This window comes from Cebidichthys violaceus, unplaced genomic scaffold, assembly GCF_023349555.1.
Source record: "Cebidichthys violaceus isolate CVI_PGR_0920_01 unplaced genomic scaffold, fCebVio1.0.p SCAF_54, whole genome shotgun sequence".
NCBI lineage: Eukaryota > Metazoa > Chordata > Actinopteri > Perciformes > Stichaeidae > Cebidichthys > Cebidichthys violaceus.
In genome coordinates, this window is record NW_027176750.1 from 1,278,246 (window position 1) to 1,302,432 (window position 24,187).

Consider the following 24,187-nt stretch of genomic DNA (forward strand, 5'->3'; position numbering starts at 1 on the left):
AAAGAGAACATTTTGATACAAAACACTCAATAATGTTAAGACATATATTTAGCATGAAATCAAAATATAAATAATCGACACAAGGGCACTCGATTAAATGTCATTTTCATTTTACTTTGTCTTTAATTTACTGTATTTTGCAGTGATCCAACAAACACAGTGTGAACATGCACTCGTGATGCCTCAGTGTCACACATGTAGCCCCTCTCAGCAGGATTCTGCTGGCTGCTGTTTCTCTAAGCAGACACAGTGTCAGCTCCGCTCTGGCTGCGGGACGTCCCGTGCCATCTGCTGCCCAACCTTTGACACACTGATATCTGTGTCGAGTGGTTGATACCCAGGGGAGGGATGGTCTCAGGATGACGTGGCGTCATGAAGCTGCAACCGTGACACATACTTCCTGTGATATCAGAGTGTGGCAAGTTCCCGACAATTCCACTCAGGTTTTGTAATGCGCCAAATGGAAATGAGCTTAAAATCAGGTGGGTTGAAACATACTGGTTTATTAAGGCCGCGTCAGAAATCTGTTGCCGACTTTAAGTATTCCAATGGGATTGTGGTGATTAGTGGATTTGCTCGGGTTGGAGAAGCATTCATTTTTGAGCTCAACTTTGGTGACCCTCAAATATGAACCGTTGACCAATAGACCCTTTTACAGTGGACGTCATCAAAAACATGCGTGTACGTGTTGGGAGACCGTGGCTAAGTGGAGAGCAGGGCTGCCTTTCAATCAGAGGGTCGGTGGTTCAATCCCCAGCTACTGCTCTACTAGTCTCATGTCAATGTGTCCTTGAGCAAGACACTTAACCCCAAAATTGTTCCCCTAGCTGCGTCTACGGTGTGTAGATAGATACTGAATTGTAAGTCGCTTTGGATAAAAGCGTCTGCTAAATGAATGTAATGTAATGTTGGCAGCTGAAGGGGCGTTCTCACCCAAGCCAACCAGACAAGTTAGCAAGCATTAAGCTGAGAGTCAACAGTGTTTAGGTTGCATTCACGATCTTTGGTGGTTCATGCCTTTGCATCGACTTTGCTTGTTAAGCTATTGCACTTTCTTGTACTTCCAATGCTAGCAAGCTAACACATCTGCTTACTGAACATGTTATAAAATCAATACTCTTACAAATAATTCATGATACTGTGTGCACATTTTCATCTTTGTCGACACTCTCTTACAGATTACACTAAGGAGTGCATCCAAGGACAAGAACGAACTTTAAATCTTACTGACGAATATGTTGTTCAGCTTTACACCTAGAGTCACACTGAGGATAATATATTTGTAAAAGAAGGACATGGCTGGATCCAAGGTTGAAGCTCAGCAGTGACTGCTGCTGTTGTCGCTCCACCTGAGCTGCAGGGATGAAACAAAGTCGTATCTCGTGCCAGTTACTGCTTGCCTTCCTTACCAGCGAATAGCGCTGCATTGTTTCTCTCTGTCCGACAGACTGGCAGGAGTCCAGAGCTGAAGGACTCAGCTTCAGCCTCCAGTGTGATGTGACAAAGGATGTCTTTAGAAACTGGACTGAATTCAGACTGAAGTATTACTTTATCAGATCAATGAGGTTGTGGTTGTTCAGAGATGACTCTTGTTCACATATTGTTTTTTTCAATTGTTCAAAGTCAAACTTAGAAATAATAGCTTCGTCTTGATTGAAGAAATCTTCTGTTCCCTAATTGTATGTAAGAAAATATCTAATGTGGTCCTTTTCTATGGTTGCTTTTTTGTACCCTGATAATTTAATTATATGGCATGAATGGCTTTAATTTGCCACTGTAGCGTAATACTATAACCTGCTGCATCAGCATTCAAACATGATTCTATTAGAGCAATACAAACAAATACAAAGTATATATTGTTGTATGTAATTTAAAAAGGATAGAATATGGGTGATGTGAACTTAGATATATTGTGACAAACAAATCTTAACTCAAGGTCTACTTACTAGTTTTCACAATCTTCATTAGTTGATTGAGTCAGTTGCATCCCATTATCACTAAGTAAGGAACTTCAATGTTGATAACTGAGCTGATAAAGACCATGAGATCTGGTTAAAAGCTCTGGAAAAAGCTTGTGAATCACCCTTGATCAATTCATTGTTTGTGTTGATGTTGAACTACTGTTCGGCTTGTAACTGAGTAATCGTGAGTGCTTTCATTGATCTTTTCATTCGTTGCTCTTTTTTTTCAGCCTGGTTTGTCTGTGCTTTGTTAGGAAATGGTGACAGACCCTGTTGTTGCCACGTCATCAATACAAAGTGTCCGTTTCAGTTTTTCACCCAATCCTTTGTTTGATTTAAGTTTGAGCACCTGTGATGAATCAAAGTGAAACTCATCTGCCTTCATGCAGCAGCTTCACTTAACCAGACGGCAGGTTGAGTTCTGAGTAGAGGGACAGAAACTCTCTCTTTCACTCCTTCTCCCATGGAAACACTTTTGCTTTTATTGTTGTTACTTTCAGTATTGATAAAGCTCATTATAGCTCTCCATGCACACGCAGATAACACAACCACTGCAGAGAGAGAGAGAGAAGTTCACACCCCCGCAGAAGGTTGATGAATTGCATTCTGGGAAATATAGAACTTGATTTACACAAAGTAGACAGCAATTTAAGGAAACTCAAAGCAGTTTGAGTCATTCCGTATAATTTCAACCACAAATTCTGTTTTGACTTTTGATGTGAGACCCAGCAATTTGTTGCATTTCATTTCGTTGCTTCAGTAATTCTTGTGTACTGTGCAAAGGAAATATAGTTGAATCTAATCTAAAAAAAAAAGGTAGTATTGACAGTGACAAAATCAACTGATGAAGTTGAAGTAATAATAATGCACAGTAAATCACTGCAAATACATTTTAAATACATATTTCTTCATTTGCTTTGGGATCTGGAAAAGGGAATATGAAAAATAAAGTATAAACAAATGAATGATAAATAAGATTGCGGAGCGATTTAATAGATTAAGACAAGGTATTTATACTTAAGCACGTACTTTTTGTTAACATTTAAGAAATCTTCTTGTGTAGCCTTACAGTTTGAAAATGATCAATTCCATTGTCTGTATGATTATACAGTATATTCTCCATCAGTCCCTTCCTTATTCAAGTTTTATTGGGAATGAGATATAAAACTAAAGACTTTTGTTTTTCATGGCTGCACCATTCCATTTAATGAAAATACTGTATACATCCAGTGCTTCATTTTATACATTTAGGCAAACTTCAGCCTCACATATTCTATATTGTACAACATTTTGGGAAAGTTCTGTGGGCCACATGCGGCTGCACAGCTGGAGCCTGGACTAATTGACCCACTGGTGAGTCAGTGTGGTTTAAGTGTTTCAGAAGGTGAGCTGGTTACTTACTCACATCAATCAAGATCTGTCTACTTTTGCCTTGCATTCACCTTTCATGTAACCCCAGTGGGTTTTACAATGTTGAGGATCACCGAGTCCTGTTAGGAGCCACAGGGGCCCGTGGCCGACATAACTGACATGAAAAACCAACTGCAAGGGCAAGACCAACAGCTGGAAGGACGAGTGTGTGTGTGTTTGAGGAAAGCGTAGACATGAGCCTGTGAAGATGTGTACAGTATGCATGCGTGTGAGTCTGCATTCACACAATTGTAGGTGTCAGTGTGGAACAGATGCTATGATCTACTGCAGTGTATATATAGGTTGTCTTGAGGTGTGTGCATGTGTGTGTGTGTGTGTGTGTGTGTGTGTGTGTGCGTGCACTTAAGATTCCTTCCTGCTATTCTCTTTGTTCTCTTCATTTGGACATTCAGACACCAACATTCTTCACCTTGTGACATGGTTTAGTGAGCAGACGTACTCTCTGTCTAACCCTGCCAACTTAAAACATGTTGTATGTGTGCATTGCCAATTATTCCACTATTTTACAAAATATTTTACTGTCCCTTTAAAAAAAAAAAAAAAAAAAGACCTTAATTGATGGATGGTTGCATGTAATTGCTGATAATCATTGTCAGCCACCTCTCAAGTGGCAGAGCAGCACTCAGTTTTCCCTGTTATTGCCCTCATGACTCCCTGAGCTTTGAGTCACTAAAACCAAAATGAGCAGCGAGAGCAGAGACGGCTAGAAATAGGGATGAAAATGATTTTGGCCTTTTCAATGGAAAGAGACGCTCTGTCTGTAACTACATAAATAAGGTGTTACATCATCTGTCAAGAGGGTGAGAATCGAGTAAAACTATAAGTGCACCTTTCATTTGGACTTACTTCTCCTTAAAGCTTTCCGCCAGATATGTTTTAAATCATGGAAAAATACTCTGCTTTGATTAATATTACGTTTTAAGTGATTTTCTCACTTTAAAAGTACAAAAAAACCCTCTGAAAATACCGTATTTTTCGGACTATAAGGCACACTTAAAATCCTTAAATTTTCTCAAAAATTGACAGTGCGCCTTATAATCCAGCGCGCCTTATGTATGGTTACTTGTTGTGCTTATTGATCAATTTTATGTGGTACAATGCGCTCAAAAATCTGTCGAAATATGTAAGTACGACTTTGGTAAGCAACGAAGCCGCTCCGCTCAATGGATATTTGGAGCATTACGGTACGCTGTGTCACTACCTGATTGGCCCCGTAACAGGAATGTAATGTCTAAACTAAAAGTCAAAATCGATCAATAAGCACAACAAGTAACCATCGGTCGCAACTGTCGTCCGAGCTTTCACGAAAGCTGGAATCATCACTGAACAGCCAAGTACCGATAACAGCAACAAGACTGACTCGGAAAATGACGAGAGGGATTCGGGCATTCTTGATGCCGAAATCGCACAGCTGTTTCACTCAGACACTGAAGATGAAGAATTCGATGGATTTGTGGAAGAGGAATGAATCGATAAGTGAGTGTATTTTTCTGTACCGGTATTTGTTGTTACAACTGAGTTGAATAAAGTTTGATTTACCGGACTGTGTTGTTTTGCTTAATGCGCCTTATAATCCGGTGCGGTTTATGTGTGAACATAGACACGTTAATTCACAGTGCGCCTTATAATCCGGTGCACCTTATAGTCCGAAAAATACGGTACTCAAAGCGACGCGTTTTGGCCTCTTGAATATTTTCTCTGCTGGAGGAAACATCGGAGAGATTTAGCATTACATGTTTGACTCAGAGACTAGCCGACATATTAGAATGCTAAGTGTAGATAGCATCTATTCGTTATTGTCCTTATTTAGCTTTTAATTGGCAGTGGTGTTTTGTGAAACATACAATATCTGCTATGATGTTCCAGTGTGCTCACATCTGCCATTGTTTTGAAATGATATACGGAACAGGTGTAACAAAATACCTATTCCTACACCTGGCTCCGCCTCTGATACCCCTCATTTCACCCTAGAATGCCCTATGATATAGAAAGCCCCAACCACAAGTCGACTGGATTGGTTTCTTAGGTATGTGACTCATTAAACCCTGGCTGTCTGACTGTGTTTCTAAGGTTGACTGCTTATTTTCCTCCTTATGTGTATATTAAAAAAACACCATAAGGACACATCAACAAGGTTAAAGCCTTGATTTTCATTGGAGGGGGTCTCTCAGCGAAGATCTCGGATAGATATGATGTATCAGACCCAGATAAACCGTACAGGTTTTAGGCTGACTGTTAGTTCTGTTAGCCACACCTTCAGATAGTGAGAGTGAACGCGATGAAATCCAAGACATAAAAACAACCATCAACAGTAGAAAATCAACATTTAATCTACAGAGTTAGACAGGCAAAGTGAAGATATGGTCATACTTCATTTGATCTCAACAGGTTTTTAGGCACAGGGACAAACATTTAAAAATATCATATATAATAGCATATATTATTCTATGTAGCATAAAACCTCTTTACCATGACAACGTATGCACTTCATCATTGGCTGTACAAAAATACATTTAAATCTCTCTTTCTCTGCACATTGTGGGCATGTTTGTAATTGTGTTTGTCCATGTGCAAATGTAGGTGCTGCTAATGTTTTCTAAACTTATGTATGTCTGCATATGTCTGTGTGTGTATGTATATGTATGTGTGTGTGTGTGTGGTCCTCTTCTTGCAGCTGTGGTTCAGCCAAAGTCGATTCGTGGGCGGTACTCAAGAACCATGGGATATGTCTGAGGGAGAGACAGAAAAACGAGAAACTGTTTCAGAGAAGACAATCCGTCTTTTGGTCATCAAACCGTAAACGTTTGCCACACGGCTGCTGGAACTCTGAGGGCAATAATTAGATACTTAATCACTAAAGCTAGAACATTCGGTGCGCAGGTTATCGTTTATTAAACAGGCTTTTGGAAATTTCTTAAAAGGTGCAAGAACAGTTGTTACATCAACAACATGTATTTTTAACCCAATTTCACATGACATGCTGAAACACACACACACACACACACACACACACACACACACACACACACACACACACACACACACAAACACTCACACAGATCTCCAGTAGTTAGATCCGCAGCCATGAGAAGTCAGACTGACAGAGCGAAAGACAGACCGGGCGACTCCTATTTCATCTGACGTCAAAACTGCAGGTTTTCATGAATTCAGAGCCAAGGAAGAATGTGAACCCGTTTCCATTAAACTGCCCAGGATCGACCTGGCTCTGCTCTGCGAGGATAGAAGCCAAGTGTCTGATGCAGAAGAGCCATATATGAAAAAAAAAAAAAAAAAAAAGTAATAAAGGCTGCTGCTCGCTCTGCTGAAGCTCAATTGAAAAGTTTATCATTCGATATCTGTGGAATACAGAGGGCTGTGTAACAAGCCACTCTTTCTATTAGCTTTAATGGAGCATTTTTTTTCCAAATCTGAATCCAGAAGCAAGCCTGTTTATCACAATGTATTTAGGTTTAGCTTTTGATTTCAGACATAAATAAAAAGCATATGCGTGTATATTTGGTGCATTGAAAAAAATGGAACAGTCTAACTATATGTTTGCACGTTAGTGATTTCATAACAATAAATAGACTGAAGTGCCCAGAAAAAAACAGGCATACTGTGACCAGCTTGGATGAGATCAATGCAGCTGTACAGGTTGTTGTTATTCAACTTAAAAGGGAAAAAAACCCATTTTAATTGACACATTCCATCAACATGAAAACTATAAACCGTTCCAAATTATGTTAGTCAGACAAAAAAGTCTCCTGGCATTGATTGGTTAGAAGAAAATACCCCCTCCCAAATGTAGAGCGTTTAACACAAACACAATAACAGACTTCAATCAAAATCAATCTAAGAAATGTTTAACCACTCTAGTCGCCGAAGGCTGTATTCAAACAAAGATCTTGTTGTCAACATCAAGAGGAAACCTTGCTCATGCACGTATTTGGCAAGTTAAGAAATATCCCTTATACTGATCATATCACTAAAATGCTCACTAACATATTATTATTATGTATTTTATATTTTAATAACATTGTAGTTCCGTTGCTAAGTTTGGGTAAAACCGCCTTGATATCCGTGTAGGACAATGGTTGACATATGATCGAATCGCCTATTGGCTCAATCTACTTTGAAATGCCATCAACTGTTAGTATGATTGACTGTATGTTCCTTCAGTTTTTCAAAAGTTAACACTCCCTTCATAGATAGACGAGCCTTGACCTCGCAGGTCCCTTTCAGTAATTCACCCATCATTCTGGATAACTAATAGAAATGTCAATGAGGACAACTTGTACATCTTGCCTCCTTTGGTTGTAAAGCACATTTGAAAGAGTCAAAAGATGTGAGCTACTCTTTTCATAAAAAATTCAAAAAGTGGATGTTTGTCAAAGCAGCTGCAAAGTGAAGACTCGGTCTCCTGGTTTTGGAGGCTGTCTACTATTTCTGGCAGCTCGAGGCTGCTGGTGCGGCAGAGTACAGCTGCTGTCATCTCCTCTGGCTTTCTGCATTTTGCTGCATCATGACTCGGAAATAAAGAACAACACTGAATCCAACCTAAGCAGACTCTCGCTGCGCCTTTGTATCTGCATCTCTGACACTCTTTCGCTCAGCATTTTGCTCTCCAAACACTTGAATTATACTGCGGCAACAGATTTTCTCTTCAGCTGTCAGCCACTTTTAAGGGGTTTTGTTGTCGTGTGAAATGACGGCTGTAGAAACGTCCAACCTGCAGCACCAGCAAAACTCCAGGAAGGTGAAAATACTGAAAACTAGATTTGCTGTCAAATATTACACAATTAACGTACTTTTCCATTGTCTATTTCCTACAGGAATATGTGGTTATTAGACTTAATGCAAATATATTCTACTGTAATTTGTTCCCTCTGGAGTCACACTTAAGCTCATTAAATGTACAAAATGTAAAAGGTTCTTCCACCGGGGACCCTGACTATTCGCAACATATCAGTCTTTGTAATCTTCTGTCATGAAACAAAGTGTCAGGGTCAATGCTTAAAGAAAGGGGGTTGACAAAATCATTAGGAATCATCCTTTAGAGGTCTGAAGAGTACACACTTCTGTAGGTAAAGCAATGATTCACCTAGTTGATGTAAAACTGATATTATGTATCAAGGACAAGGGACATGATTGATGAGAAGGTTCTCATTCCGGTGGGGTTGCCTGTCGAGATGGTTTAACCCGAGTAGATACGATGTAGGTTTAAGGCCGGGTCAAGCCGCTGAGTATCTGCTCTTTGCTTGGGTGAGTGTAGGAATGCAAGGCTGCTTAAAGGTACATTACTCAAGGGCTGGAGAATGATGTCGCCCGTCAGAGGGCTCAGTAGATTTATGACGACAAAGCCGGATACCCATTTCAGTACTGGGACGAACGCTCGTGCAACTTTCTGCACATTCTACTGCATATTGATCAACTGTTTCTTATGGCAACAAATACATTGATTCAATAAAGGATTTGAAATAATTTAACAGAACTATGTGAATCAGATATTATATTTTGAAGGTGTCAGTGCCACCCTGGCCAAAAGTGTTCATCTTTTTTATTTTTGAGATAATAAAATGCTGGACTGTCATCATTCTACAAAGTGCCTGTAGGAAAACATTTAATTTCAAATGCCTCAAGATACAAACATAAGGTTAAGTTTTAATTACAAAGACCTCTAATATGCATGTTAATTATAACTCTTGTCCCAAGGAAAAATACAGGTATTTTGTTGTTTAAATTTGAACACTTTTTGTAGAGAAAAAGCATGATAATCTGTAAAAAAACATTTCATAGATTTAGAATCCTGATTAGGATATCTGGTATAAGAAGAATTATTTTAGTGGCAACTAAACAAATGATGTCCTCTTGAAATTAAACACATATGTGGTTTTTCTCTGTCTCAGTGGGATTTTTTCCATTAAAAAAAAAAGTGGTATTTTAAAGTCCACATCTTGAGAGTGTGCTGGGTTTGAGGTGGTGAAGCGGTTCAGCTTTCTCTGGCTGGACCATTTGCTTGAAGGTGTTTAGGAAAGAGTTTAGTGTTTCATTTGTAAGTCATGCTCCATCATTCAGACAGAAAATGTTCCTGCTTCTGAACAAACGGTGCCAACACCTGAAACTGATTTGTGCTGACGAGGTGAGTCCACTGCTTCTCAGTAAAACGGAGGGATGGAACGACAATAAGTGACTTTGTCTGATCTCAGAAATACCGTTTGAGGTTAAAAATAATGAGAGTGCTCTTTCTAATCTAATCTGAGAGGAGTTTGACCTTCATAAGAACGGAGTAAACAGAGAGGGACTGTCTGGGACGGCTCTGTCTATCCAACAAGATCAGCTAACATTTAGGCATTTAGTATGTTATTTAGACACTTTATCTGGACAACAGTCCGGTTCAGGTCAGTAGTCTATTTGATCATATGACAAAGAATATATGATTTAGGACATTTTGTGTAATTCTGTACTCCCAGATGTGCGTCTTAGCCACCTATTGTGCATTCCAAAATCATTTTAATCTAATCTAAATGTGAAATACTCGCCTGTGAATATTACATATCTAGGGCTTTTATTGTGAAAGTTAAGAACAGGAGTGGAATATGGTCTGTGGTCAAGTTCGAAAGTTTCAAAGGAGTAATAAAGAACGCCGACAATGGTTTGGACTACGGCGCTTCCGTGATGTGGTTTCATAAAGAACTCAACCCTCTTCGCACAACGTGATCGGTTGACGCCTTTACTTGTGGAAATGTTCGTACTTCTGGATTCCCAGTATGAACACTTGAATAGCTCTTATTTGTATCATTAGATTCTTTCCTCTATTTGTGTAAATGAGCCTGGACCGAGGCGGGGTTAAAGGAAACGATAACGCGCTCATCTCACATGGGACCACGGATGCAGAAGATCACCGGATGAAAAGGCTCATTTTATACTCTGAAGTCAAACTTTTTTTTCGCAGCATTGCTGTTCCACTCGTTCTTTCAGCTCTTGGGTCCGGTCTTGAGTCCTTGGGTGAAGACCTTTAGACCGATAGCAAATACATTTTTCCCAAAAACATATTTGCTTTAGGGTCGCTAGGACAGAGTGTCCAATGGTAGAACGTCTTGCTGATGCAATTTAAATGAGTGACAATTTAGTTATCTAATCTAATATGTCTGGACAGTTAATTTAAACAGAAATAAAACTGAACAAACATCTCAACCGCTCAACTATATAATTAACTGCCAGTCAACAATAACAGGCATCAGGATGTGTTCATTACCCAGTCAGCACAGACAACAGTACTTCTTCCCAGTGTACATTCAAATTGATTGTGCGTGTTTTTTTTCTTCTTCTCATCACCATCAAGGCAATCAGAAGGTAGTGTCCCGTCCCGGCTAAATGACATCCCACGACGCTGAGTGGTAAAAGATGACATTTTCTCGTTCCCATGTGAGCGCAGCCATCCTGACCGGCCTCTGTGTGTCTCAGTGTCAGACGGAGAAAATCAAAGTCAAGCTAGTTGTCAGTAGGATGAGACTGATGAATGACTGGGTTCGTCTTTCTGTCCCTCTTCTGTCTCCATTCCTGTCTCTCTCTCTCTCTCTCTCCCTCTCCCTCTCCGTCACTCCTCTCCTTACCTTATCCTTAACCGGACAGGATTTCTTGGTGTTTATTCTTCTGACTCACCAGGAGAGGACATAAATAATTCTGACGGGCTGATTTTCTGTCTGCTGTTTTGGAGCATGTGAGTTGTGGGCAAAGCGGGGGTGGAGGAAACACTTGCTAAAGGAAAGATTGTGCTCATAAAGAAGCTCGATGATGAAAAACTTTCACAGCGTGTTTTACTTTGAACAAGCCATCTTCACATATTCAAATGCAGTGCTTCAAATACATTCAAATTCAGAGCCTTCACCTCGAGTAGATGTGATTTCTGCACGGCATCTGCCATTCTGTAGAAAACTATCAGGCGTTTCTCGTCCTCATGGAGTATGTCGAGCCAAGTCACTTACATGCTATTATATATTTGTAATCATTGATTCTTAGGTCTTAATACGTTGCCCTGAACGTGTGGCTTGCATGCCCAGCAGTCCTTTTCCGCTGTGTATCATCAATACAAGTCTATTTCATAATACTCACTGGTGTAACACAATGATTACATAATGTGTGTCCACAAATTTCCCTATGGGATAAAAGGCCCAGATGGGAAATGACATGACTTACCATTCTGACAATCTGTGCACACCAAAAAGACAATCTGTATCTCCTTTTTACATAAGGATGTCAGATCAAACTGACGATTATTAAGGTCAAACAATGTGTGTGTTGTTGGAGAACAGACAGCGATTTGCTCTGTGTTTTACGCCCATCAGTCAGATTTGTCTTTCTTTTTTTTTAGATCAGTACAACACTTTATCAAATAGCAATTTAAAATAATAATAAATATATAGGAATAAGTAGCAAGATATTGCCGATATCAACCGTTACAAAAGCCAACATGTGATTAAGGGGGGTGCTGGTACTTATTTTCTTCTTATCTTTCCCTCTTGTTGTCCCTGCTCCTCCTCCTTCCATCATCCTCCTCTCCTTGTCCTGACCCGGTATCTGATGCCACCTTCGGTGCCAGCTGTCTGTGCTTGTCAGTCGCCGTCCACAAGTGGACGGGAACTTTCAGTAGCTAATCGTTCATGTGAATACACACACACACACACACACACACACACACACACACACACACACACACACACACACACACACACACACACACATGTGCAGATGAACGGATAAACAAGTCCCCATATACAGGAATGAATGCACTCCACCCAAGCAAGCACACAGTCTACTGTAAACTTTATCCAGATGACAGTCATGGCCACACACACACACACACACACACACACACACACACACACTAGTCCACTGAACCACAGAGTGTACCCGAAAGTCTGAGAACAGGACAACTCCTCCTGGTGCTGTGTGTGTGTGTGTGTGTGTGTGTGTGTGTGTGTGTGTGTGTTCTGGTGCTTCTATCTTTGCGAGGACAAATTAACATTTTATACAGAAGACGTTTCTTGAGCAAGAATTTGTCTGTTTTGATGGTGAACATCCGACACAAGTGTTAGTGCAAGCGTGTGTTTTGTGTGTCTGTCTGTGTATGTTGTTTCGACTTTCATTGCCTGAGGAACACTCCCATACATAAAAGTGTGTGACTCCATCTCCAGCACTCAGGAATCCTTATCCGCAAAGCATTTCCTTGACTCTTACTACTATGAATCTGCTCATATCTAGTCAATATTAACTTCTGTAATCAGGAAAAGTCATTACTTCCTGCGATGATATTCAAAGGAACCTTTATGATGATGGATATTGTGTACCACTGGATTGAATAGAAAGCTCATACAGATTTTAACTTAAGATAATGTGGGAGTCAAACCAAAGTGCGGTCAAGTGGAATTTACTTCAGTTTTCAATCTGACCCTCTGAGTTTACAGTGTTCACAGTGGTGAAGGAACCAAACAGAATGTAAACCTGTGGCACTTGAGTATATAGTGTGTCGTCAGAAGGACAAAATCAAGGCTTTGAATGAGTGAAAGGAATATTGAGTGTACATGTCTAAGACATTAATAATTAAAGGAAGCTTAACTTTCTTTCAAGAATCTTGAAGGAGAGTTTTAGCGACATCTTTAAAATGTGATTGGTTTCATCTTTAGTGCTAAACAACAACACCAACAAAACAATGTTAACAAAAGTCTTTCTTCCTGCAAAAATGATTTAGAATAGAGAAGTCGTTTAACCAGTGCTTTCCTGCTCCAGTGCATCTACACATGAGCATGCAAACACGCACACATAAACAGGAAGTGAGGGTGGCGGCCTTACATTCTCTCCATGTAGCCTCCATCGGGTCATGTAGATGAACTCCAGAGTGTGATCTCTTCCCATGATCTCTCCGTTACACAGCACATCCAGCTGGACACAGCAGGGGAAAAAAATATGATCAGAAATAATTTAAATTTGGTTATTTTTAGAAAACAAAATTAAAGAAAAAAGATTAAAGAAACAATTTAATCTAATAAAATGATCAAAATTACAATGCGGTGCCAAAACCTCAAAGGACGATATGACATGTGAATTGACAAAGGAAATGAAAATGTAAAAAAAAATCTTAACCCTAATACACAAAATGAAAGAAGAGGGGAAGTTCACTGCGGTAATGAGTGGGAGGCTGCACTGAATGTGTGAAAGATTCAGTATTAGCTCAGTCTAAAGCAAATGTGGAAGCCATCAGTTTTGAATTCAAGCTGACTGATATTTTTAAGAGTGGTTCAAGTTTTATTCTTTGGATGTTTTGTTTATTTTTTGAATTTGTTGGTTATTTTACTTTAATTGTATTTTTGTGTTATCTTTTAATTGACATGTATACTTATTGGATTGGCTGTTTCATAGTTCTGTGTGGCAGCTTGATAACCTTTGGGGTCTTCTGGGTTTTTTGAGTCTGTAGCTATCAAAACCATTGCACTAGCTATTAATAAAGCATTTGACAATAGCTGTTAAGATAAATGTTCCTTATTTTGCTTTAAACTCACAGTGTTTAGGTAATGTTGCTGGTCACCTATAGCCAGTTAACCATGATTAAAAATAATTGGCAATAAACTTTAGGCTATATGAGACCAGTTCAAACATAAAGTCATAGTGTTTGAATAATACAATTTCTGCATCGTATAACATATAACATAACTGTTTTGTGTGGGTTGTATGATTCACCAGTAATATATGATTATCTGTGACCGTATGTATTTAAAGATGGCGTCTCTGTTGAAATTATAAGTGTGAAGAAGAGCATTAACTCGAAACGTCAGTTGTTTATGTGCTAATAAATGTATTATTATGAATTATTATTATGTGCAGGGAGCTGCAGTGTGCGGACCTTAATTACAATTTTCAATGAATCTGTTCCTTACCTCATAAGAGCTAGGCAGCTTCAGTTTAAGACTGAGAAACTTCTTAATTGTTCCCACTGTGACTCTACTGGAGCAGCGGATGAACCTCTTCATCAAATCCTAAACGGACGAGAGACATATTCCATTACACTCGAATCTAATGAGAGAGGTAACTAAAAGATTTTAGGAAAAGACCCCAAGACACAGTCAAACCTTTTACAAGAGATTAGTTACTAACTGTCAAAGAAGCTTGGAGGCATTTACAAACCAAGCTGTTTTTAAGACTTATCGATTATCAAAACACTTCATGATGAAAAAGTTGCACACATATAATCAATAAAACACACACACACACACACACACACACACACACACACACACACACACCGTGACAGTGCTCTCTCCCGACTGTCCCGTGTTGCGTAGGCAGTCCAGACAGATGGCTATCTGAGGGTCACTCCTGTGGTAATCTTCATCGCCGCCATCGTCATCATCATCACCACCTCCGCCGCCGCCGCCGCCACCGCCATAATCGTCTCCAACATCAGGCAGTCCAATCCGCTGACACCTCACAGTTTCTGCTATGGTATGAGACAAGCATACACACACACACACACATACACACACACACACACACACACACACACACACACACACACACACACACACACACACATGTCAGAGTGTTAATAAGTGAGATGTGAGCCACTCAAATCTTTCTTTGAATAGGACAAATTTAGTTTCAAAATGACATCATAATGATATAATTAAAAGTTGATAAATGACAATAGTTGCCCTCTACAAAGCTTGTGTATGATGCATATGAGCAGGAAATTCCCTGATGTTCCACATTTTGATGAATCAAAACTTCCCTCATCTATTGATTTTACTTCTGCCTACTCTAACAATGAGAAGAGGAAGACAACAACTGTGACATGATTTACATTCACAATATCCGACATTGCTACTCATCGCAGGGTTTCTCCTGGTACTAACAGCCAGAAAAATAGTAACTGTATTATTCGAAAATAAAGATCACAAGGTTAAGTTATATTTACGGTTTGAGTGACAGACAGCTTACCTTGGCCGTTTTCTCTGGGTTGGTTCTTCTTCCAGAATTCCACTTCCTGCTGTTCCTCTTCTGGTTCACATAAACAGATGAAAAAAGGACAACAGGTAAAAAGACAGTGTTAAAAAGCAGCAGGGAGAATTCAGACAGTTCGTATTTCTATAAAGAAGGAAAGGTGATTCTAATAATGCATAAGCTAGTGCACTGATTGAAATCCTGTCCAGATAGAGACCATGTGTTTAAAGTATTTGTGTTTGAAGAAATCAATTTCTCTTGATTGAGCTTAGTGTTCAATTCAAGTTCTTTGGGGTGTAATGGAAGAATTTGGGAAGGTTCATCCTAATTATTGATGCATACAAGCTCCTTTGCATACAGTTCTAAATTAAGAGACCCCATTATAAAGACTAACGCAAGCTTGTAAAATAGCCTACAGTATGGATTCTCTCCAGACGATAGGCTGCCTTGCCATAAGTGATTTATCGACAGTGGAATGTTGTCGTCTTATATGAGCTACCTTCACTCATTTGACAATTCAAAATATAAAGCACTGTCTGGGTAGCCGGAAGCGTATGGCTAATATCTTTTTTTATAACAGACCCATTTACAACTATAGTGCAACCTAGACAACCATTTGTGTTGTTGTTTCTGTCTCCTGTGGTATTTCTGTGAATACAATTAGTTTTATTTCACTCCCTGTATGAAGTATGTTCTAGCCTCTAATGTATTTTATTAATGCCAAATGAGGTGAAGCTAGCCGCGGGCCAGCTTGATTTTAATGTGGAGTGCAAAGAAATCCTGTGCATGGACATGACATGTGTCAGGCACAGAAAAAACAACAACAGTCTACTCTTCAAAAACCATAAAACAGAATTCATATGATGCAGATATTTACACCACTTGGCCCCACTAAAATACAATACGTTTGCTCCATCAGTCGGCTGCCAGAGCGCTCCGTCACCGGAGGTGAAGTTATGGAGTGATAAAATTATAGCACCATCACAGCTTTAGTTAGATATTTTGACTTGGCTTCTTGGATCAAAACTGCAGAGCAGTGCCCAGGAGCTTGTAGGGATTCTGTTTTGCTCAAAAGCACTTCAACAGGGTGTGTGCTTTTCGGCCATGCAGGATTGAACCCAGTACCATTTGAGGCCATTGCGTCTGATTAATTACTAAGATGTTCTGGTGATTACTAGGTGGTTGCAACAGTGTATTTTGGATGCCTTGTAAAAAACGATGTGATCGAAGAGCTGTTGTTTACTAAAAAAAAGGTCCACCCCCCCCCCCCCCCCCCCCCCATGAATAGTCATATAATTAAACACGGACTGAAAACTGAGAAGACAGATTGATGAAGCCATCTGGCAAGCTCACTTTCTCTGAGTCCAGGCACCAGCTTGAAAATGATCTCCTCCAGGGTGTTGTCCAACCTGAGAATATGGAGAGGGAAGAGTGTGAGAAGGAGGTGGAGGGAGAGAACGATGACGAGGAGGTGAAGAGGAAGTTGCGTGATGATTTAAAGTGACAGGAGTTTAAGAGGGGGAGCAGTAGTGGAGGTAGAGGAGAGAGGGATCAGGTGGGCGAAAAGCAAAGAGAAGAAGTCAAGAAGGAATAAAAGATTAGAGGAAAAAGGAAGACATAGTAGAGAGGAGAATGAGTTGGTGCAACAGATGAGCAGTTTTGGTATAAGACAAATCAGAATGAAACATGAATGCAAAATAGGTAGTAAACACGATAAAGGGACAAACAGAAGGATAAGAAGACTGAGATATGTTAATAAGGGAAGGATGAGATGATCAAAAAGTAGAAAGACCAGAACATAGCAGGTGGCCCAAGGGGGCCACTAATCAAATGGAGATGAATGGAATACAATTTGTGGTACTTTAAGCGTTGAAAAACCCATTTTTAAAACTTAGCCACTGAATCTCTTTTAAGACGAAGAGAAAGAGCCTTAAGCATGAAGAAAGCGAAGGGTGACAAACTACCAATGGAAAAAAAGAAGAAATAAGCTCATTCAAATAAAAGACAGAATGAGGTAAGAAGAAGAAAAAGTACATCTTACCTGAGCATCTCCAGTGGGTTGGTCTCATGGACCTGAATGCCACATTTAGGACAGTCATTACTGTCCTCAAAGTGCTGCACAATACAGCTCTTACAGACTGCAGAAGAGACAACATAAACACGATTTATTGAGGTTAAATTAGTCTATCTAACAGCTACTCTTTGTCAAGACAGTTTGACGTCATTTTGTTTCAGGATTACAAAGAAATGAAAGAAAGAAACCTGCCTTTAGCACTCGACAGCCACATGCTAGTTAGCTTAATATCTCGCTCATTAGCAGGTTAGCTAACTTATAGTTTGCTCACTCACAAGCTTGTTTGCAGGTAGGTTAGCTTGCTAGGCAACAAGCTAATAATGTGTTCACACAATGCACTGTGGGACAATTCCAAACAAACCTTCATGATGTCAAACTGTCTTGATCTTCTGCCATTGATTTCCACTCATTGAAATGTGTAGTGTCACAAAGAAAAAGTGTCTGTTTGTTTCACTCACAGGTGTGCAGGCACTCGGTGACCGTGGTCGGTTTTATCAGGTAACCTCGACACAGGTAACAGGTGATGAAATGGTTAAAATCCCTCACCAAGTGCTTCCTTCCTGTGGCAGCCATGTTTGGAGTCTTTTTTTTAGCAAAGCTACGGCGAGATACTAACGAGGAGTCAGAGTTACAGTTTAAAGCTGAAGGGCAGCTTTAGAAGAGTCAGACGTCCATTCACAACAATAAGGAACGGAAAAGATTACAGTTACAGGTGAATATTGGGTGTCAAGGTTTGGTATCTTCACCAACACTGGCTAATGTTAGTCCAGGCTACTGCATACAAATGTTCGCTATCCACAATTTATGAGAGAAATGAGAGAGCCTACTGTGTAAAATCCTGCTCCATCCTTGACCCAATTTCTATTTTGTGATCAGTTTTTCTTGAGCAACATCTCCCACACAGAACTTATTCCATCTTCACTGAAACATGTTACTCCCATTGAAATAAAAAAATAAGACACCAGGTTTGTCCGGTCCGTGCAATCCTGTTTCAAACAACCACGTTTGTTAAAGTCCCAGAATTCCTGGAGAGTAAGACGTCGCGCTTCCCTCCCCGTCTCAGCCAAAGGGCCATTTTTAATCCATGAGGGGTCAGAGGTCTGCTGACGACAGTGAGGCCAAAGACCTCTGCGTAGTCGGCCTCATCCCAGTCAGTTCATTCATCATTATGGTGCCGCTGCTGTTGACGTCCTTCTAGTGGCACATGGTGACATGGGACTGTCTGATGACCCATTAACCCTCAAACTCAAGTTACCTAAAGACGATAAAAAACAAGCATAAGGGTGTGTGCTATGAGCAGAGTACAGATAAAACAAACTGGAATTGAAAAATTTAAGATATTCACCGACATATGGTGTAATGGAAGAATTTGGGAAGGTTCATCCTAATTATTGATGCATACAAGCTCCTTTGCATACAGTTCTAAATTAAGAGACCCCATTATAAAGACTAACGCAAGCTTGTAAAATAGCCTACAGTATGGATTCTCTCCAGACGATAGGCTGCCTTGCCAAAAGTGATTTATCGACAGTGGAATGTTGTCGTCTTATATGAGCTACCTTCACTCATTTGACAATTCAAAATATAAAGCACTGTCTGGGTAGCCGGAAGCGTATGGCTAATATCTTTTTTTATAACAGACCCATTTACAACTATAGTGCAACCTAGACAACCATTTGTGTTGTTGTTTCTGTCTCCTGTGGTATTTTTGTGAATACAATTAGTTTTATTTCACTCCCTGTATGAAGTATGTTCTAGCACAACTTTGCACAACTTAAGACACAATAAAAAAACATTCAAAGGGAACATTTAGAAATGTCTATAGAGTCCCTTATAACTGAACAACAAAAACAAAATTAAATATATCTTTACAGTGATTTTTGAGGAATGACTGTTTGCTCTCATAAATAGTTAAATCTAGACACTTTAAAGTCACCTTACTGACTTTCTGAGTCGTGAGGATTGGATCTCTTTGATAGATTTAATAACTCCTGGCTCACCCCTCACCACAAGAAGTTACATGTCGGTCAAACATAAACACAGGTTTTTTAAGTATTTGAACAAATGACCAATGTTGCAGTCTTTCTGGTCAGTCTCTTATAGTTCTCTATTATTATGACCCTTTAGTGCTGTGGTTTATAGACTATAATTTGTAGGTTTTTCAGACTATGTATCTCTATCTCTATATTTCTCTACACAATCATCATTTTACTATGATGCTTGTGCATCTTCATTCTTTCCCCTCACTTTTTGGTTTGTTCTCTCCTACCTGTTTTGTTGTGTAATTAATGTATTTATCATTAACCAACAATGTAAAGAACATTCACAGGATTGTTGCAGTTCTGACCTACATGCATCCGTCTCTGGATTACCATTACTATGAATAGCTAAAGTCTCCAACTTGGATCAACTCCATCCCCATTTTGATGGATTTGAATGAATTTTGGTTTGCCCTACTTCAAAATATATTAATATATAATATTAAGCTTCATAGCGGTGGCGGCAATTTCGTTCAGAAATGTCCTCTCTACTGTGCAAAGCCTTTTATTCAGATGGTATGGTGTCAGCGTTGCTATTACGGTAAATTAAGTGAGCAAGCCGGTAAATGTTTCTGGATGTGGGATTAGTCACTGTTCTCAGGTCTGATTCATTTTCTTTCGAAACACACAGCAGTCTATCCATTACCTGGTAATATCAAATACTAATCATCGTGCAGATTACTATAATAACAGTTACAGAATAAACAGTGTGGCAGGCAGGTTGTATTTATTGACTTTATCCAACACCAGCTTGGCTCTTCTTACTTGATTTTTACTATGAATGCAACCAATATGCTGAATGAGTTTTGGTGGGTTTACCTCTTTTTTTTATCAACGGTAGGGGGAACAACTCACCACTGCTCATCACTGACAAACTATACGTTACTGTTGGAACACCATCAAAATAAAGTGTGTGAATACTGTATGTATAGGGCTCAAATAGCTGATCTAAATACCATAGAACATTACGGTAACATAAACAATATATCTGCCAATGTCTGCTGTCTGCTTATTTGACAACTTTCTTTAGATATGTGTACACCATGAAGAGACCAAGCAATGAAGTCAATAAGTCACATGTTATGTTACTGTTATATTTCAAAATGAAATAACATACTTAACTCCAAACTAGAGAATTTCTTAACGTGAATTAAGTCACATGTTCAAGATACTTTTTCAATTGTATGTCTAATTGCGTAATTATTAAGTCTAGGATACAAAGTAGTATTTTGACTATATATGCAATGAGACTGTTTTATAATGTCAATTTATATGTATGGGAAATATGCACTCGAAATTGAAACATTGTGCCAACCTTTGAACAAAAAATGTCCATTAAGCTCAATTCTGGTAACTGCTTAAACTCTACCAAGACTTTAAATACTCAGAGTGATAGACAATTATGGGATACATGTGCCAAACTTAAACTGAAGAAATATTTGTAAAGTTCCGGCAACCCCAACAAAAACCACCACACCTGTCCCTGAATCCATGGTAAAACTTTATAAGAAACTAAAATAAATCAAAATCTGTCAAAACAAACAATGATTTCCATGTAGCCACAGCATGGCTACATAATTGACTTACTTATCATTATCATATATATAACTAAGTCATAATAAGGACTCACTGTCAGATTTATGATGTGTTGATGTTTTTACTCTTTAAACTTATTTTAATTTGACTAATCATCTTAAATGAATAAAAGTAAATGTTGAAGTAGGTGTTAATGTGTGGCATTAGTTTGTTGTTGTAAATTGTAGCTCACTTTATATCCACCTGATGTATGCTGCAAACATAATAGGTCCCAACAGTAACATTACCAGAACTAGCTACTTTAATTTGGGGTCTACTTTATTCTCATGTGCATACTTCCATCATTTAGAAACGACGTCACACAAAAGGTCAGGTGTGTAAACAGTGTTGAACACATGCACAGCAGCTTACTCACTGAAGAAACAAACTACAGACAGAGGAAATGTTGCGTACTCGACTCCAGACGCCTGCGTCTTTTTTTTAGCGTGTGTCGCTTTTTGCTAGAAAAATCTTCAAGTGCGCAGCTCTGAAATCCCCCCCCCCCCCCCCCCCCCCAGTATCCGTCAATGAGGCACAGTGGCGCGCGCACAGGCGTGCTATTTATTCACACGCAGCGGATCTGCTTATCTCATCGTTGAGGCGCGTCACGGTCTACGTCACCTGTGTCAAAACAACATCAATGGACGACACACGCACATTACAGTGACATACGCCGATACATACTAGCCAACGCGTTCAAACGCGCGCAAGCATACGCGCGTGTCGCAGCTCTGCCCATCTATCTACACACTAGAGCACACACGTAGACACGCGCGCACGCAGGCACGTATCGACAGTAAAAGTTGCAAAGCTTCGTTCCACGGCCTTATAACGCCACCAACGGGAAGCGCACTGTACGCGGGTTATTCGCCGTTTGCGTGAACATACCGTAATCCCGCATGTGAGTGTGCACGGCGACGCACTTTGCGTTTCAGGAGAGGGAGAGAAAGCGAGAGGGGGAGGGAGGGGTAGAGAGAGAGAGAGAGAGAGGAGGTCCAGCCAGCAGCGTCAAAGTTTGGCTGTAACGTATCGCGACCGACGTCGACTGATGAATTCGTCATCCGCGCAGAAATAATAAGAAATAATAACACATTCCTCACCTCCGTCCACACTTTCCCTCTGCCCCCGGAGTTATGGATGCCGCGGCTGGGCAGGAATGTCCACCATGACACTGCCCGGTTCTCCTGTTCACTCCGGTCCGTGCACTGGGTGAGGAGAGAACGCGGAACTGGTCGGCTCGGATCTGCCCCAGTCCGCCCAGCAGCAAGGCAGTCGGGTAGGCAGGCAAGCAAGCAGGCAGCAGAGAGCAGCGGTGGGCGGGGAGCCACTAGGCAGGCAGGCAGGGCTCGGAAACTGAAAGCGGTTGTGTAACTGAGTGACTATTGGCCTACAACACGCACACACACACACACACTCTCTCTCATGTGTGTAGTGATGAACAGGGATGGAGTGAAGGCAGCTCAAACAAGTTTGGTTTGGTTTCATTTTCATGCGATATACAAAGTACAAATACAATAGCAGAGCAAGTCAAGAAACAACATTTTAAATGTACTACAATACAGTGGAGGTACCATACAATACACATCACTCACATACATAAAATGCATATACAAGTGTCATTTCTGCCACTTGTCCTCATGTGTTATAACACATCAGCAGATCAATCATATTTACGCCATATAGCATGAGCAGTTTATGAGAAAAGTATTAATGCTCCCCAAAAAAAATGTATTAAGTACAGTTAAGACATTTCAACACAATTTCATAGCAAGATACTGAGCATGAGAAAGTATCAAATACAGACCTTAAAATGGTTTTCCATCATATAAAACCGCATTCACCCGCCTCGATCAACTAAGATTACTGTCATCCAAAATGCAAAAATACCGGCATCTGAGGCGATTAAGACTGAGAGAGATTAAGTGCATTGTTGTAATTGTTTTGTCATATTGTCATGTTTACTATTTATTTTGTCATATAGCTTTTGCAGATTTCAGTGTAGTCTTTTTGTAATCTTTGTGGTTCTTCCATTGGATTACTTTTTCTGTCTTTTAAAAGACTTAAGACTTAAAAATATTGATCACACATTTCCTTGTTCTCATGTTGCATACTCTCTGCTATAGTCTGATGTAACTTGGTAAAGTCCTCTCTTTGCTTCAGCTGACATACGGTGGAGAAAGATCCGATGGAAAATAAAAAAAAAGAAAGAAGGACGTTGATGTGGCAGGAAAGTGAGACACAGGCTAAGAGATGCAGAATCTAGTTTGATTTACAGGTTTAATTAGAAAGACAGAGGCAGTGAATGATTCGACTGTCGTCCCACTCTGTGATCCCACTGTGGGACCCTTAAGTGTTCCACATGTTAATGCAGGCACATATACGTTATATATATATGTTCCACAGGATTCATCAGGACGGGGGACAATTATTACTACCAAGCACACCTCTCAACAGGTGGACAACGCCTCAGCAGACAAAAAGTGATGTTTTGTCTCTCAAAATCCACCAAAACGAAGTTCATTTGAAAACTTTATAATAACACCAGTAAACACAATGATTGCATTGGTGTAATACACCATGTATACTGAATGTCCGATACCTTTTAAATCTAAACACAAGGTATTTGTCAGTGCACGTACTCTTGCTGTGTGTGTGTTCAGAATGCAACATTTTCATTGCCGGGTACTTTACGAAGGAATGAGTTAGCCTCTTGGAGCGCTTTAGAAAAATATGACTTTCTCTTCGGCATGAAAGCTAACCGTTAGCGTACTGACAGGTTCTGTCACAAAGAGCTTCAAGCGTCATAGCAAAAGCCTTGAAAACGACACATTGACTGACTGACAGACAAAAGACCTAACCCTGTTGTCACCTAACAGGGAACATGATAAACATTTAAGTAAGCGCTGACAACAAGCATATTATTAATATTATTATCTCTATTCGTATTTCTATTATTATAATGGAATTGGGATGCCCAGCTTAAAAACCAGGACAAGACATAGAGTCTGCTGCCATATCGGCTCTGTGAGGCTGTGCTTACACTCAGCAGTGCTTTAAGCTAAATGCCAATGTCAGCATAACATACTCACAATGACAATGCTAGCAAGCTGATA

At 39.9% G+C, this 24,187-nt stretch overlaps 1 protein-coding gene across 2 annotated transcripts; it reads right to left on the bottom strand.

Annotated features, from left to right (window-relative positions):
- Window positions 1-5,699: 5,699 nt before the first annotated feature.
- pcgf5b (polycomb group ring finger 5b) lies at window positions 5,700-22,379 on the bottom strand. 2 transcript variants are annotated; one of them, XM_068731860.1, is made up of 9 exons: window positions 22,175-22,379; window positions 17,919-18,715; window positions 17,428-17,524; window positions 16,740-16,795; window positions 15,384-15,443; window positions 14,690-14,880; window positions 14,324-14,422; window positions 13,242-13,331; window positions 5,700-6,121 (listed from the first exon to the last, which is right to left on the bottom strand). In XM_068731860.1, the coding sequence occupies exons 2-9, from the start codon at window positions 18,031-18,033 to the stop codon at window positions 6,074-6,076; spliced, it is 756 nt and encodes a 251-aa protein (XP_068587961.1). In that variant the 5' UTR covers window positions 18,034-18,715; window positions 22,175-22,379; the 3' UTR covers window positions 5,700-6,073. The 2 variants fall into 2 exon arrangements, with proteins under 2 accessions (XP_068587961.1, XP_068587960.1); XM_068731859.1 differs by having other exon boundaries at window positions 14,690-14,883.
- Between the last annotated feature and the right edge of the window lie 1,808 nt (window positions 22,380-24,187).

Excerpts from the sequence above, each read along its gene's own strand:
- pcgf5b (XM_068731859.1), bottom strand. The coding sequence starts at position 18,033 with ATGGCTGCCACAGGAAGGAAGCACTTGGTGAGGGATTTTAACCATTTC. Across the intron at positions 14,423-14,689 it reads CGGGAGAGAGCACTGTCACG|GATTTGATGAAGAGGTTCAT; the intron begins GTGTGTGTGTGT and ends TCGTCCGTTTAG. Across the intron at positions 6,122-13,241 it reads GGAGGCTACATGGAGAGAAT|ACATATCCCATGGTTCTTGA; the intron begins GTAAGGCCGCCA and ends TCTCTCCCTCAG.